Source organism: Sturnus vulgaris, chromosome Z (assembly GCF_052056855.1).
Source record: "Sturnus vulgaris isolate bStuVul1 chromosome Z, bStuVul1.hap1, whole genome shotgun sequence".
Classification (NCBI taxonomy): Eukaryota; Metazoa; Chordata; class Aves; order Passeriformes; family Sturnidae; genus Sturnus; species Sturnus vulgaris.
The window spans coordinates 74,727,999-74,745,981 of NC_142283.1; the positions used below are offsets into that span (position 1 = coordinate 74,727,999).

Sequence of the window (17,983 nt, forward strand, 5' to 3'; positions counted from 1 at the left end):
AACAGCCTTTGCAGAATATGAGTTAGACAGGCTTTTTGCCCTAAAACTCTGCACTCGGTGGTGCAGGATTGTCTGTGAGATGGGACTGTCAGCATAGAAATGTTACATTTGCTCTGTATTTTATACCAAGGGTGGAATGGTGTTCTGTGTGTGTCCGACTGAAGTGGAGATGTTCTCACCCAACAGCTCTTATATAGAATTTTGGAGTTCCCCTGAGGTGAGTGTTGAGTGCTAGTAGCATTCTCATCTCCCATGCTTCATGATGTTTTTACATTGTGTTGATCTATACCTGGTACTAGAGACCTGCTGATTTTGAAACTGAGTAAGAGCTGGAGTTCTGCCCTGCCAGGTTGTTGATACCCGTGGGTAGCTGTATGCTTCCCAGACAGCCTGTCTCCCAGCTCTGGGTGTCTGAAGCACAGATATATGATGTTATCTATATTACCTGTGTGGTGGGCATGTCAGAACTGGATATGATGATGGGCTGCCCTTATCTAAACTCAACAGGAGACACCTGTCATTGGAAATGCACCTTCAGCCATGGCAATCTCAGATACCAATAGGTATTTTAAAGAAAAAGTGAAGTCGTTTAGGTTAAAAAAAAAAAAATCTGTAGGAGTCAGGCTGGTCAGTTTAAGTGTTTTTTGTGAAAGACAGATCTTTCTGGTTTTTCCAGATACTTAAACTGACCAGGCTACTTACCTGACTGAATTTGACTCCGGGATGTGTGGTTATTGCTGAAACATTTGGCTTTAGGCATGTGAGCTTTCAAAGTGATGTTTGAGTTAAATTTTTTCTTTATGACATTTTGCTCATTTGGAAACAAAGACTGAGGTCTTTTAAAAGGAGGCACAAATGGGAAAATGAGATCATTAATTGTTGAAGCTGGTACTGTAACAAATTGACTAGAAATGTGGATTCAGAGAAATTGATGTACTTTATCCTTCTAAACTAAATGAATTCTCCATCTGCTTCAGCTTCTCAACTATAATGAGGACGTAGGGCTGACTCTGCTATTGGTTTCTCTGTCTTCCTGCACTATTTTGGAAAGTTTAAACATTTCTTGCATAATTAAATACACTTTCAATAAATCAATCTCATAATAATTGTTGTTCAGGAGAGTTCATTATTCAGTTCAGTCTTTTAAATTACTGTTCTTTAAAGGATTCTTCTGACGTAATGGCTTCTTCTAAATCCATTTGCCATGCTCTGGCTTGTAATTACTTTAGATTTGAAGAATAAAATGAATGGCTTTATTATTAATCAGTAGCAAATTTGTCTTACTGTTTTTAGAGTGGCCTTCACTCATGAAATAGTTTTAATGGTCTAGATAGCAAAACACTTCATACCTCTCTTTCAACAGAGATTTAGTGAAAGCAATCAGATAGTTTTGTGGGTTTTTTTCTTCCATCTCTCTCCCATCAAACATTTGTCACAGTGACTGTCATCATGTGTTTACTGTTGAATTCTGTGAGGTTCTGGCTCTCTGAAGGCCTTATTTTGCTGATTGCTTTAGATTGGAAATTTTTCAGGCTGGTCTAGGCTTTATTTCTGCCTTGTGCTGTGGGGAGTACCTTCATTTAAGCATAGCACTAATTTAACATTGACTTTTAAGGTGGACATTGGCCTTTAAGAACATCAGGTATGATGAAAACAGCATCTGTGTCTTAACCCCTTCTACTGATGTGAGATTTCATGGTCCTTAGTGACAGTGCTTTTGTAGTCGAGAGTTGCAAGTCTCCACATGCCTTCCCATAGCAAAGTATCATCTTATTTTACAGCAGCTGAGACTGGACAGGTAACTGTCCTACACTGATGTTCTCCATTTGGCATCAGTTCTTTGTCCATAGTCTCTTGTAAGGTTGTTCAAATCTGTCCATAATTTTAAGCTGTCAGTCAATGCAAACTAATATAAATGCATTTTTAGCCTTGCTAAACTTCTTAGGATCTAGTGGATGTCACACTAATATCTCATTTCCATAGACTGCTTAGAAAATGAAAGTGGGTTAGTTGTAGAGTTATAGATATTCAGTAAATCTCAGCTTTTAATTTCCTTAGGAATTCATTACTCTAACAGCACTTTTGGTTTTGTTTCCTCTATCAGTTGTGATATTTAACCAGGGCTAAAAATTTTTAGTACTGAGGAGTCAGAGAAAACATCCAAAGAGGAATGAATAGCATCCTTAAAGTCTTAATTCCATGGCTATCTAGGAGGTTTTTAAAAGTGTAAGTGCAAAACTGGATGGAATTTATCTGGATACAAGGACTTCATTGAGGACTTCACATATGCCTTTTATCCTTAGTTCTACTGGCATTGCACCTTCTTTGGTCTGGTTTCAGGCGTTGTAGTTTTTCATTTCACATTTACAGTTTTCAGTTCGGATCCTAGTATGTATGTGTTTATTTAAATGCATTTTTAACTGTGGAAATGGTAAGCTTTTACTGATGGCAGTATGGTCACTTTCATTGTGCATATGGCAAGAGATTTACATAAAGGTCATCCCCTTCTTGGGACAAAAAATACCCTAGGGTTTATAGAACAGGGAGTACAGTTGTAGTAATAAGGATTATGTTGCTGATAAGTTCCCCTCAAGGCCCAGTGATGGTAATACCCCTATATTTTGTCTTTAAAGAAAACTGCTGAGAGGCAATAATTTTTTTTTGTATGTGTCCCATTTTCATTAATGCATGGTAATTGATGGAGTTGCAGTGACTTGTAACAGTAATGAGTTCTAAACATAAGAATGCACTCCTTTCTAATAAGTGAGCACTGCTGGGGTTTAAAAGCGTACTAAATCAGTTGCTTTAGTATGAATTTATTAGTTTTTTTCAGCATTAGCTTTAATAGTAGTTATTTACATAAGCGTACATCCCATTAACCGCCATCAGGGCTGGAAAACATGCTGAACTGTTCATATTTTCATATAATTATTGAACATAATGGTATCATTTGCATTTCTAAACAGTGATGTTTCTGTCAGGCTTGGAAATAGTGTCTTTACGCAGTCCCTATTTCACATCCACTTATTTGACATCGTTAAATTTTATGCTAATGTGCTTCCCTAGAATGTCATCAGTAGGACAGATGCTTGCACTTTAATATACAAATCAGTGATGCTTTTCCCTCCCCCCTCCCCTGAACTGCAAAAGAAATAAAAAAGCATATCTGCACTTTTTAGATATAGTTTGTTTCATTCTAAAGAATCTGTAAGAAATGAAACTTAGGTTTCACCCCTGTTAGTCACTTCCAAATGTTCTAAGAATGCATACCTTCATTTTGAATGGGGGGAGACTCTCCTCAGCCTGAAGGAGGAGGAGTCTTCTAAAATTCAAGGCAATTTATGTTAAAATGAAATTTGTAGCCTTGAGCTTGCCACCTGAGTAAGGTATGGAGTCTCACAGAGCAAGCTGCCCAGTCAGGTCGGCATGGATTGGCTTACCTGACAGTAGACATGGCTGTAAAGAAGGCTAAGGGAGGGAGCAGTTTCACCTCCTAGGCTTTGTCAGCAGAAGTGCATTTTGACTTGTACATTGTCAGGTTTCTAGTCTTACACTTAATATATTTTTTTCATTTTGCAAGCAGGCAGAGGTATATGAGGTCTTGCCAACTAAGTGTGGATGGTAGTTGTTGTATGAACAGTATTGACTTTTTGAATATATGTAAGAGCTTTGATGCTTGTGCTGAAGTCAGTTCTGAAAGCAGAGCATCTAAAACCTGAGCAACATTGTAATAATTGTAGGTCTGAATGTGGAAATGATGGAATAAAAATAAATAAATATGATCAGCACCACAACTAAAACCACGCTGCTTTTCTTCCATTTAAAAATGCAATTAGTCTGTTATTTCGGGATGACTTGCTTACCATTGCAAGTAGAGTGCTAAAGGTAGAGCAGGTCTGTGCAGCCTGCAGTATGCACTTGTGGTCACAGGAAAAAGTAACTATTGGGATGCAGAGTATGTTGCTTATGAGCCAGGCATGACCCATGTGAATGAGCCTGGAAATCCAGTGGACCTCCAGCTTAGTTCTCTACTTTTCCTGAATCACTGGATGTGGCACTGGACAATTCTACTGTTTTCTCTCCTACTCACCTGTTTAAAATTTTGTGGTACTGCTTGCTGGCCTTTGTGTGACATGAAGGTTAAATATAAGCATGTTGCTCAGTTATGGTGTTTTCATGGACACATTCTGAAAATTTTAACTGAAACCAAAAGTTTTGGGGTTAAGGAAAAGACTGAGAGAAGTACATTACACAGGTTTGTAATTTTCATTGTTTTATACATAAAAATACATGTTAAAGAATGCCTTCCTTGGTCATGTCTTAAAAGAAGGTTGGAAGGAGGCACCCAAGTAGAAAAAGGTACTTGGAGTGAAATGGAAAGGCATATTTTATGCATAAAGGGCCATGTGAGCAAACTGGAGATGTACTCTGATGGGTTCTGGGCTTATGGTGTCTTCTATTATAGATGATTAACAATTTGGTAGTTGCTTTGCAGACAAGTATGGAGATAAAAATCCCTGCTGGGAAGTGCCTACAGTCTAAGACCTCATTGTTGTGGTCTGTGTAGAAGGTGTGTTTTAAGTCATGACAAGTAGCAGTGTTAAAACAACAACAAAAAATTGCTTTCATTGTGTCAGAGAGAACCATAGGATTTTTGAAGGATTTCAGTCAAAGTTGTGAGCTTGCAATAGGCAACCATTTTATAGCAAACAGTTTGGAGCTGGGTGCTTTTTGGTACACCTTGTACTCGGAATTAAATATGGGCACGCCAATGTAGACTAGCAAATTGGTGAGATGTGCTAATTTCTAAGCTGCAAATTATTGGGAAAGTATTTAAAGACAGCACCTCTGGCATGCAGAGCAGACTGTTGTACTGCAGAGAGTCTGAGCTGACCTCTTGTCAATGTCTCATTTAAATCCTGAAAAGAAGACTCTAGGTAATTGGCAAGTATCCTTATTTTAATATGCGGCCATAAAAAGGTAACGTATGATGATTTTTAACATCCGAAGATTAACATTTTACCTTTAAATAAAATATGATTAACTGGTACAGAATTAAAAGTAATAGAACTGAAATATTCAAACTATGACTCTGTGGTGTCAGATTATGCATCGAGTGTGACAGTTTAAGTACTGAAGTGATTTAAAAAATGAGTCAGCTGAAGGATGTATATCCCAAGCAGTGAGAATAAAATGGAATAAAACAATTGTGGCTATCAAAACTTTCTCCAAATGTCCTGGCTGGGTGAACCAAGAGACCAAAATGTGGTGTTGTTTACAGTGACTGGGTCTTGCCTGGGTGCCAATGCAGATGCAGTGAGGGAGTAGTGCATGCTCTAATGGCATCCTAATCTATAATTTTAAGCCACCAAGTCATGATTATGCTTAAATTTAGTACCCAGGCCAAGACTGTTCTTGGCTGCTGGGTTCATCTACGTTCAGGAAGGTTCAAATATGATTGATTTAGCAATGCTTCTTTTCTTTCAGGAGTTTGCAGTCAGCCAGGATTTTACTTATCCCTGTACAATTTCATTTCTGATGGATTGGCACATGTTTTGATACATGAAGCTACATGTTTGCCATCTGAATTGCTTAGTGTTACTGTTTGGAAATGTGAAAATGCCATTGTGAAGGTTTGTCATTTGACTTCTGCATATTTTAAGTCCTTGTTAGTAAAGTGTTGCTTTTTCTCCCCACCTAGTAGTTCTGTAAACTCAGCTTGGAATTTGACAATAAAGTGGTATCTTGCTGTCTTCTGAAGTCCTGTAAATGAATTTTTAGAGTGCAATTTGGGCATTTAGTAATCTTCTTGTAGAGGCTGTTTTTGGCATGTTTGTGCACATTAAGCTGTGACATTTTGAGATTGTGTAGGAAGAATCAGGAGAAGGATTGGAATAAGGCTTATTCCAAAATGCAAAAATAAAAGAAGGGCTAAAGAAAATGTATTATGATTACAAAGATTGGCAGGTCTAATTTTGTTTACATCCAGGGAACTTACTGAAGTAAGTGTGCTGCTTTCAAGTAGTTTCTTCAGAGAGTAGAATTTTAGTAATTATATAAAAATGCAAGCAAAGCATTTAACAGCCTTTAACATACATTAACTCTTCCAGTGGTGGGTTTCTTCATATTTCATTATCTTCAGGGAGAAGTTTTTGTTTTCTGTAAATATCGGTGGATATATTGATGAAAGATCCTTAGATGATTTTAAAGATGTTACTCAACATCTCTTAATGGTGCAGGACTCAAGTGAGCACAGCTTTTGATGTCCAGCTGTGACTTTAGGTAACTGGACAACTCCTGCAAAGCCTTACTGCTCTGTTTCAGTGCAAATAACAATACTTAACTTGCCATTGCTCTTTGCTTTAACCTGCTAATAAATCTACTGCATACATTTTTCCTATGAAAAGAGGAAAATTAAAAATGAAAATACATTTCTAATTGTCTGCAGAGAGAAGTTATGAGAGCAAGTAAAGTGAATTTGCCTTCAGGACAAGATTTGATTATGGGAAGGATTGCCTGATATTGTCTCTGGTAGTGTGGGGTTAGATTTGGTAACCCAGAAAGGCTTGTGGTTTCCTGTTTCCCTAGAAAGCCATCTGGGTATTTCCTGGGTCCATCTGCTGTGATGCACACACAACCTGTGAATCCCAGTTGATTTTAATGAACTGTTTATATTGAACTTCTCTTATGTTGGCACAGTTCATGTTACTATATTACACTTGTCTTTCTGGAAACAACCACAGGACAGAGCAAAGATTTTAAAAAAAAATAATCGCATTGTTCTGACTGGACATTGAATTCACTGGAGATTCTCCTGGCTCATCTGCAGTGAACAGATTACTATCAGGAATCTTCTGGCTCTTTAAAACAATCCTCTTAACGTATTTCTGTTCCTAGAGCTGTAAATATCTGCCTTGGTTCATTTGTTAGTTCTTTCTGTGCCATTTTTTAAGGATCAGTGTCTTAGAAGAGCTTCTAATTTTTTTATGACACCTCCTAATTTCCAGGCTAGACACAGTCACAGCTAGCTTAAACATGCTTGTTCTTGTGCCAGTGTTTTTGCTTAAATAGATCTTCCTCTCTTTCATGTTTATGTAGAAGGGATTAGAGCAATAGACATTCCCTCTCTCAAAGGGAAAAGAGAGGAAAAGTGAGAGAAGATTCACTTGTTGTATGAGTGATGGGAAGTCTCGGCTTCTGGATTAGAATAGACTAGAAATCTGAGTGAAATGGAACAAACTGAGAAGGACTGTATGACTGAAATGTCAGAAAGCTCAGCAAAGTCAGAACAACAGTGTGAACCAATTGGGATTTGTTTGCTTTTTCTTGCCTGTAGAAGTTGTCTTGATGAAGTTCATCTTTGCAAAGCTATATAGAGAAACTTCTGATTTATAGAAAGTCCCTTAAGGTCAGATTAAATGCACATGTATGTTATGTTTAAAGGTTGGTTATCTGAAGTAACTGAGATGAGCAGAACAAATTACAATGTGACGTTAAGTAGGCCTCTTGACTTCCCCCATGGCAACGGCGTCTTCTTAATTCTTCCTGTTTGGAATTCTGTTCAATCTTGCCTTATCATCAGCCAGGGACACTGTGGGTATTCTTTTGCTTGTTACTCAAGGACATTGAGCTGTTGTGAATGGTTTGAATTTTCAGAAAAAAAAGGCATAATGTAGCTGGATTTGCATTAACTGTGGAGCTAGTGGTGTCTAGAACTGTGAATGGTGCTGCCCACAGTAAAGTCAGGGTTTCCTTCCCAACATTATGACTTCTACCTTTTTAATACTAACAATAAAGTAATCTGGGGTTTGGGACCCTCATCTGCAACAGATTTATTTTTTATTTGCTTTTCATGTTGTGAGTTTTCACTGTGCATGAGGAGATAAATATGGCTGAAATAATTCTGACAGAAATTACAGGACAACTGATGATTAATTCAGAGTTGCTAAGTGCTCTACTTGTGTGTTTATTTGGGCTCCATTTTTGTCTTCATCTGTCCCTCTTTTGGATGATGTGCCACTTTTTACCATTGCCATATCTGTTGCTCTTTGTAGACACTAAAATAGATTCTTGCCTCATATTGCATAGAAAACATATGAAAGGAAAGCTCTGCAATTAATATCTACTGAATGAGTCATTATTTTCTGCTGGTCCTTGAAATTAAGTAAGGTGTGGGTAACTTGAGTTGCAGAAGCTTTGCACTTTGTAATTTTGACATAAAATTACTGTAAGCATGCTGAATCAGTGGTATTTTGTCTCTTTTATATCTTTTGGCCTCAAGAGCAACCCAAAATATGTTTGTGAGCTGTAAAAAAGGCTGGTTCTTTCCCCTTGCTCTCCCCTCTGTCCATACTGCATTGCTTAAGGTGTTCCACTTCCTTTTTCTTTCAATATCAGGAATTTTATTTTAATAGGACTTGTGAAATCTGGAGACTTATGGAAGATTACTAAATCTGCCAGAAGTTTATAAGGCTCATGAAAAGTATATGAGATTATACATAAACTCCTTTTTACTCTTTGGATCTGCTTGCTAGATGATGTGAATCTTCATTCCCTAGGAAAGAAGCTTTCTGCTCAGTATATTCTCCAAATTTTCCTGGAAGATAATTATTCTAACTGTCTTTGAAGTGCATTCCTTAATGTGCATATTTTTCAATGCTGTGTATTTTGAAAGGGTTGTGTTGCGTATTTGCTGTAGGTTGATTCAGTTTGTGTTACTTTGTGTCATATTTTGTATATTTTGGAATTCAACATTATTTTTTCATGTCTGCTTGTCCTTGAAGATCGTCTTTAGTCAGGAGCAGTAAGGATGTAGGAGGAGGCAGGAAGTTTTAAGGGAAGGCACATAATGGTGTGAAGCACAAGGCTTTATAGTTTCTCTGGGTAGCTGCATGGAGGACAAGCATTTCTCTCCCTTGTGAACTGCAGTTACACTGTTATATCACATGAAGAGAACTAGAGGTGATATCTTAGAGTTTCTACTCCATACATTCTGAAAAGATCATGCTTCTAGATACGTTATCTCTGTGACTTTCTGATATCCTTCCTAAATGAGAAATGCATGTGATGGCCCACATGCTGCCCGTGCAGTTTAAACTGTAGTGAGCTCCTTGTAGAGATGAGCTGGAGGCCAGCTCAGTCCTGCCTCTCACCCTTGGCACTGTTCAGGTTGCCTGCCTTGATCCCAGTGGCATCTGTGATCCAATGCTTTGGGTGGGCCTGTGGCTGATGAGTGCCTGTAACGTGGGCATGTCTGGAAAGGAGTGCAGGAGCCAGTCACAACACAAATTGTGAGCACAGCTTATGGAATCGTTCTCTCCTGAGGAAACTCAGCTGTAAGTTTATGTGAATGCACAGGGTGTTTATTTTTTCCTGCTCATCTCGCATTTGTCAATTATGTAGTAATGAATATACAAAGAATTGAGAAACTGAGTAGTACTAGTTTATTGTGTTAGATAAATTTCCCCTGAATTTGTTAAAATTTGTTGTTCATCTTTGGGATTAGGGTTCTTTGATCTCAAGTTTATCTCAAGCAGTCATTCTTCTAAAGTAATCTGAGTAATGGACGGTAGTTTTTCCATGCTTGTAAACTTTTATACCAGAACAATCATCATTGAAACACTTTTTTCTTGCTGTGGACTATGGATATAAAAGTTTCTTTACAAAGCCAATTTGAGAATCAAATGTAATATTAAACCTAGTGCCAAGATAAGTCTCTGATAACAGGAGAATAATTCACTGTAACATTTTTGTACTTTAAGCTGCACTGAATGCACATTAATAAAACAGATACATAGAGGGATGGTGCACTGCAGGATGTTTGTCAGGTTGTTTTCATTGGCCTGACAGAACTCCAGTATGAAAGGTGGAGAGTGTGGACAGATTCAGTAATGAACTTGCATACCAAATCAGAACCCTGGTCAACTGGGAATGGACTTGCTGACAGAGATGAGACTCCTAGCACAGCCATGTGGTGCTTTGTCTTATTTAAAACTCAGTTGGCCCCTTGTTCTGTAAGTTTAATAGAGATATAGCCTCTATTGCCACAATGTCAATTTTGCTGCAGTTTGTCCTGCAGAACGTTGAGTGCTATATGCCTTGCTCTGTGAAAAGGATGCATTAGGAGTCTTGGAAAACACACAAATGCTCAAAACAAATTTTGATTAAGATTCATTTACAAGAGGAGTCTCCCACAGTTTTTATAGCCTTGAACAGACAGGCAATGGTTTGGTGAAACAAACTGTTATATACAAAAATCACAACAGAATTTATGTATGGTTAGACAGCCTTGGTGCAGTGCTAGGAAATTGTTGTTAATTGATCCTACCATTTTATTATGATGGATCTTGTCTAGAAAAGAAAACAACATTTAACATCTTACATATTTTATTCTTGCTTTTCCAGTTGTTTCTTAGATTAGGAATAGAAATCTCTTCCATCAACCTTTTGGCTTATGTAGTAGTTGTTCTTAGTCAGGCATTGAAAATTAAGTGAATTAAAGACAAGCAACAGATTTTTTTTCATGTAGAGCTGATCAGCATTTTAAATTTCTGTTTTGAAGGCATTGTTAATACTTTGAAATGCAATTTTGTTTCACTAAAATGTAATTCAAACAAATTCGAAGATGCCATGTTTTGGTTTTATGTTCTTTCATGACATAGTGAGAGACTCATGTTGTGATCCTGCTGTTCTGATGATTGTGCTCTGACATAATGGAAGTGATTTATTTGTTTTTTTGAAACTCTGTCAGTCTGTCATTGCAACATGCATGGTGTATCAATACTGAATCAGTCATCCAATTAGACTTTCAGCTACTGCTGAAAAAATGATGTTTTTGTTTTTTTTTTAATGAGCAAAATGTGACAATCTGTGATAAAAGGAAACTTAGACAAGCAACCAAACATCTGATACAAAACGAAAATATTATCTTCTTTGAAAAAAGGGGGGATTTTCTTAAATTTCGGCCTATTGGTTTTCTTCTGTTTGAAAAGTGATTTTGATGGAAGATTGGTGTTGTTAGCAGCATATATTAGGAAAAAAACCTGAAAGAAATCTCTAGGCATCCTTTTCTTTTCCAGCAGAGGATGGATCACTATCTGTCTTTCTCTCTGGCTGCTAGTTCTTTGTACAGATAGCCTGAATTTAAGTTTAGATTTTCGTTCTGATTTGGAGGCTTTGCCATAGCTGTAATCCTTTGTCTAGAAATTTGAATTGTTTCTCACTCAGCAAATTAAGCTCTGCAATGTTCACTGCTGATAAGCTTTTGAAACAGGCTTCCTCTGTCCTCAGTTGTGCTTTGTGAAATGCACTGTAGTTTGGGTACCTATCCCATAGATTTGTGGTAGGGGTTGCAGAAATGGTGCAGTTGGGCAGATTTCAAAGGGCCATGAGTATATTGTGGGGAAAGTGACAAGTAGGTTCTTTGATCAGCATTAACTACAATGCCAGTAAACCTTTAACTTAGCTGCCATTAATTCAGCCCGACTGAAATAGCATTTAGAGTTAATGAAACTAGTTTTAACAGGATCTGCAATGCTTTCTCTGTGTGAACGTGTGACATTTTACAAGTGCATTGCAAAGACTAAATTGATTCTTAGAAGAATACATTTCTCTAGTCCAGACAAGACCTAATAGATCTTTTTCCTAGATAGCAGACTTAACTTTTTCCTAATTTTCTCTCTTGATTAAAATCCTGAATGGGGGGAGGTTTCTACTAAATGTCTGCTCAAAACAAGCTTAGAGAAAATGGAATGTCAGCCTTAAAAATGTCACTTTAATAAGGTTTGACAGGATAAGGTCCTAGAAGTCTCCTAATGATATATATGCAAGTATGGAGTATGTATGCTTGCTGTATTTGGAATCAGTGTGTGCAGGAATGTATATTCCAAAAATATTGATGACACTGTGCTGGGGAGACTGCTAGGAATAAGGAGCACTGGGAAAGAAAAAGAGCTGGCAAACCCAAGATACAGAGGTGGATGAAAGGGAACTGAATATTCAATACAGACATAAAAAAGTGGTATGAGGCTGTTGAGGCAAAGAGGTAGATTCCCTATTAAATGGGAAAAAACAGCTCTCATAAAAAACTCCCTGCCTATTTATACTTAGATTTCATGACAGAAATGTTACAATTCTAAGGGATATTTCTGCTTTTAGGTGTGAAAATGGAAACAATTTCCTTTGTGTTTCTGTGTATGTGCACAAGCACTTGTATTATTCTAAGATTTTTTTCATAGTGCTGACTGTGTTTTTAGCACAGAATATACTCTAGTTTTGTTAAGTTAATTTTTCTCTATCCATAAAATTCTGCTGACTTCTCTTTTGTGTCTAAATACTCGACTGATTATTGAATTCCATGCATTTATGCGTACTTCAGAAGTCTTATTTAACAATTAGTGTCTGGAAAATCAGGGAAAGGCACATGTCATGCATGTGCCACATATTTAAATCACACTTTAAAAAAGCCATCTGCTCAGCACTTCATTTTTAGGATGTTCTCTGCTCTACAGAGAAGTGTATCATTAATAAGAATTCAAAACCAGCAGGTACCTATTAGGTGTAGTTTAATTTTATTTATATGTATATGTGTGTGTGTTTGTGTGTGTGTATTACCAGATGCCTACATTTGCAAGCCAGTGACAATTTAACCTAAACTCCTGAGGGTGACATTTTGCAGCTAGTAAGCAAACTTATAGAGAGTCTGGACAAAGACTGTAGAGTTTCACATTGAGCTGTGGGTAGCACCCACTCATAAAACTCAAAACTTTTGAGTTTTTCTGCTCTTAAATAATTTGAAACTGGGCAACAATTCTTTGGAATAAGCTATAACCACTAATGTGTTTTAATAATAGAAGGTTTTGCAATATTGCCCAATAGTCGTTGAATTTATTTTTTATTTTCTTGGTTCAGCGCAGGGACATTGCGGTTATACTTTGTTTATCTGAAACTGTTATCTAAAACAATATTATGGCAACCAGTTATTCTGTGTTTAATGTTGGTGGGCAAATTCCCCATATGGTCTAAGGTTGTTTAATATCCCCTTGCAGTGTTTGGACAATGGACTGATGTTATTAGAAACTATGAATCAAAGTTAAATTGAGGGTATGAATCATGTTTAAACTGCAGAACAAAATCATGATGATGTGAAAGTGCAAGTAAGTAAAGGAAACCATAGGATAAAATAATTGCAGCTTCTTGCCTAGGTGCAGGCTGGTTAAATCCTTCCTGATGGGTGTGCATCTTGCACAGGTGATGCCTGCCCCGTGCTGTGTTTGCACTGTGCTGATGTGACTCTGTTCTGAAGGTACCTGTTCTGCAGCCTGGCTGTTGGCTGAGCCAGCTGGGCGTCCTCTGCTCCTCACTCACATCTGAAAGAGGGGTGGAGATACTGCAGATGGTAAGGTGTTCCTACCTGCAGCTGACCTGCCTGATGCAGTTTGTGCTGTGGTCCCTTCTGCTAGCTTGTGGTGCTGCCATTCCTACCAGGAGACACTTGAGGATGATACAGAAAGGGTGTAGGGGTTTGCAGGAGAAGCAACAGTCACTTCTGGTTTTTAGATCAAGAGGCAGAAAGGATTAAATAAAATTAAATTACTTCTATGCTACTAAGACTTCTGTGAATATGATCAGTGAAGCTTGGGTTAGAAGAACAGAAATAATTATTCCTCAGGCTTAGAAATTTCTGTGTTTGCTTTCTTCCAAGGTAGGGTAGGTGATGTGGAAGCTTTGCTTTTCCTGAAACATGTTTTTTGTTTTCTGCAACTGTAGAATATAGTTGTTTTCTGTTGGCTCCTAGTAAGTTATGTATTTGTTCCTGCTTCTACTAGACTCAGTATTTTTAGTGTCCCACTGTCTTCTTTGAGGAAATGTTTTGGTAAGAGTTGGTTTGGGCTTATTTCATGTGAAAACGTGTGTATTTGAATATGCACATGTATGTGTTCAAATACTTAGCTAGCAGTCCCAGAGCAGCAGGATATATACATTTCTACATCCTCTTGGATATATCTATCTCTGCATCCATTTATGGATACCCAAAGTAGATGCTTATTGGTGTAATGACTTCTTTTCTGAACAGCACAGGTCAGGCCAAAACGTAACAATTCGTTGTATCTGACTGCCACTAAACAGTGTGGGAAGTGTTTAATGCAAAAGTATGGGAGTGTGTCTTGTAAAGTATTAAATCCAAGAAGTGCAAGGAAGAGCAATGAGAAATTTAAAATAAGGATGTTAAATGTATCTCAAAGCCACACATCTCTTAAAACAGTAAAACTTCCTTCCCACAATCTGTGTGTTGACAGATTTTGTGATTTTCAGTTGAACTCTGGATGCATGTGTGCTGATCTCTATGCAGAATCTTTTCAGCAATCCATGCTGTTATCACTGCATTGGTTTTAGAAATGTTAGCTCTCTACAGCGCTGAGCAACTGCATAGTAAACAAGCCTTTTTACTTATCCTTACCTTAGACTTTATGTGCAAACCTTAATACCATATTCATATAAGGTCTGACCTTTCCTACAGTTGCAAACAAACCTCCAAATAAACCTTGAATTATTAAACTACCCTTTATGTGAATGTAATGCAGTTCTCATACTATTTTATATTTCCCTAGCTTCCATGCTTGTATTACAGAAATGCATTCAAATGGCAGATCTGTCCTTCCTAAGCAAAATAAATTTAGCTTTTTCTAATTAGGCAAAAAATTCAGTCTAAAGGTTTTGTTTGACCAGAACTGAGATCCTATAATAAACATTGTAGGCATAGAAGAAACTTCTATTGACTTGTTAACAGATGTGTACGGATCTGTTTCAAGTCATATTACAGGACTACCATAATAAACATTGAAGATTAATGTTATTAATTTAGAAGACAATCTATGACAGAAGTTCATGTTCTAGTAACTGTGTTGTTTCTGCTTAATTGTGTGCATGTGCGAACAAAATATTGTCGGGTTGCAGTGGTGTGTGTATTTTTATTTGCATTGTATTAGCAATTCATGATGGGAAGGTGAAACCAACAGTCATGGGCTGAGGAGCTGTTATGCCAAATAGAATTTTCTCTTCCTTTAAAGATGCCCTTTTTCTGGTCGTCAGCCTCATGAATTCCCAGTCTTGACTTTCTGCAGATCACAAATGGAATTTTGGGTTTTGTGATGGGAAGGGTAGAGATCGGCAAGTGGGAGTGAATGTATGAGGACAGAGACGTGTTCTGTCTTAAAAGTAAACTTGAGTTTTCGATTGGGGAAAAAGAAGAGGCACATTTCAAGTTAGCATTTTAGTTTTCCTTTAAATGCCAGTCTGAAGCAATTTTTGCAGTGGTTCCTGTTAAAAAGTGCTATAGTTTGACTTACATGGTTTTTTGTGGTATTTGAAAGATTTCTGTGCCCTCTGGAAGAGTGCTGCTTTCAGTTATGGCTATGGCACAGGCATAGAAATGGAGGTGATGTGATTTACATGGCTTCATTGCAGGCATCTCCTTGTTTAAGTCAAGGTTCCCAATTTAAGGAGCCAGCCAGTCTCCTGAATATAAAGGGAAAAAGAGCAGGAGAAGAATTACAGCTTATGTTTCCCAGGTTGCAATGACTTGTATTAGAGGTCCTAGGAGTTAAAATTTCTTTTAAGAGAACATATGACAGTTTGAGACGGGATACGTGAAGTACGCATATGTTAATTGCAGTACCTATATTAATTAAACCTGTATTAAACCTATAAACCTGTATTAATGTACAGTACCTATATATCTATACAGTACCTATATAGATATTACAATATCTAATGAGACATGTGAGAAGGAGCACGAGTAGTGCTTGCTTCTTCACTTTAATATGTAGTAACATGAGTCAAAGTACCCCAAGTGTGAGGGGGCTTTTAGTGAAACCAGTCTAGGAATTTTGTAGTAGGTTTTAGTGAGCTTTTTGCATATGTGGTGTTAATAAGTTCATTGTAGAATTTTGAAGTGTTTGGTTTTTTAGTTATACATGATTTTATTTTACTCGTTTTAGTAAATTGTGTTGTAAGTCAAACAGAATATGTGGTATGGCTGGAAAAATGTTTGTACTGAACTCTGAATTTTTGCATGCCTTGCTGCTTGTTACTTTCTTCTTGTGAACCATAATGGAGGATTGAAATGTTTGCATTTATTTTGTCTTAGATTTTGATATATTTCAGTGAAATTGACAACCCTTATATTATTGTCATAGGAGTCACAGAGAAGGTATTAAGTGTACAAAAAAAGCCACTTGAGTATCTCACAGAAATGCTTGAAAATATAGAATAATTTCTGTTCTAAAACTATAATTCTAGGCTTGTCATTATGGCTTGTCTAGGCCATAATTCTAGGCTTGTCATCCTGGAAAGACACCTTCACACATCTTTAATTTCTGTAACTAGTTTTAATAATTTCCATGGGACCATCCTGAAAATAGACCTTTTCTCAGCTATGTCCTGGTTATGCAGGTCAAACTGATTTATTTTTTGCTATCACTTTATTTTTGTGATCTGGATGAGCATACATAAACATGAAATTATGGATATTAAGCTGTACCTAGCATTTTATATTCTTTCCCAAGCAACTTTTTCCTTTTTCAGAGGACAAACTATAAAAACAACTTGATGAACACTTTACTTTCTGGGCATAGCACTATGCAATCTACCTTGAGTAGGTAGGCAATTCTAAGAATTGTTCAGCTTGTAACAGTGTTGTGTACAACTCTGCATGAACTGGGAAACTATGGTGTGTCTTATGAATTGCAAACTTACACTTACGTTTTCAAGAAAGAGGGATAGTGTTCTTGAGGACATGGGAAATTTCAGGTGGTTTTTGTACTTTGCAATTCTAAAAGTAGCCTGAAACTTGAATTTGTATGCATCATGGCTTTTTTTGGTTCAGTGTTCATAAAATTAGAAAGGTGATGTATATATGTATCTCTATATAAATGTTTCAGGCCTTATGAGAACATACAGGGTTGCTAAATTGAAATAATGTAGTTGGAACTTCATGGAATGGTCATCCTCTTTTGCAGTATAATTAGGAAATGCAGTGGCTTCCATCTTATGTGTGCAAACAGAAAATGTATATATGGAGCCAATGGGTATATATCTGTACTAAACTTTATATTTACTCAAACCTTTTGACTGTATTTGAATCTTCTTCTAATTTCTTTCTTGTAACTAATTTACATAATGCTGCTGCTCACTTAAAATCAGCTCATTCTAAAGAGTGATATAATGTGTTGTGCTAATCTAGGTCCTTTCGTTCTGGGAGATCAGTGGTTTGCAAATGCTCATAATTCTGTTCTCATTCTGTGAGTTAAAATGTATTGCTGCCATCTCATCTTCATAAAAATGAAGAAAATGAAGTAGAAATTTGCGAATTTGTTCAACATTAAAGGAAGGTTGTAGTAGGACTATGTTTAAAATTCCTATGTCTTTATTCTGCCACTTGTGTTTTCCTTTGATTTTTTTTTTGTCTTAATTTCTGAGCTTGCACAGTAAAACTGGGAGAAAACTTTTGCCTTCACAGAAGGCAGAAGGACTAGGACTGCATTCAAAAACATGTGAAGATGAGTTCTATTGCCAATTAGGACAGCCTGCAGGAGTCTTTAAAAACACTCTTTTGCTCATAAAGAAAGGCAACTTCAGATTCCCCATCCAATATTGCTTTTGAAGTCCCTTTCCTAAAGATGTGGTATTAAACCTGCTTATGTCAAACTGTATAATTTTGCTACTTGCAAGACCTATCTGACAATGGTTCTTGCAAGTTACTGCTGCTTTTGTCTTCCTATATTTTCATTTCAGACTCAGCCTTAATCTCCTCCTGGAACATTTAGGCATTTTCCATTTGTCTGCACATGGACATTAATTCCTTAGACAGCTTTAGGGTTTCTACAAAATCAAGTGGTGTAAATTGAAACAGTGCCTTTTGCCATTTCCATGTTAAGTATCTGTTTGGATGTGTGGCTGCTGATACTTTATCTTGTTCTTGAAC

The 17,983-nt window shown here is 37.1% G+C and overlaps 1 protein-coding gene across 2 annotated transcripts in view; it reads left to right on the plus strand.

Annotated features, from left to right (window-relative positions):
* The window catches only part of KIAA1328 (KIAA1328 ortholog), a 171,254-nt gene that overhangs the window by 24,218 nt on the left and 129,053 nt on the right, over window positions 1–17,983 (plus strand). Inside the window, exon 2 of one of the 2 annotated variants that reach the window (XM_088155963.1) lies at window positions 131–217. The exons of the other annotated variant lie outside the window; for it this stretch is intronic. Within the exon in view, the coding sequence (XP_088012089.1) occupies window positions 137–217 (81 nt within the window). The 5' untranslated portion in view covers window positions 131–136. The remainder of the gene's footprint in view (window positions 1–130; window positions 218–17,983) is intronic. 2 annotated transcript variants of the gene reach the window in all.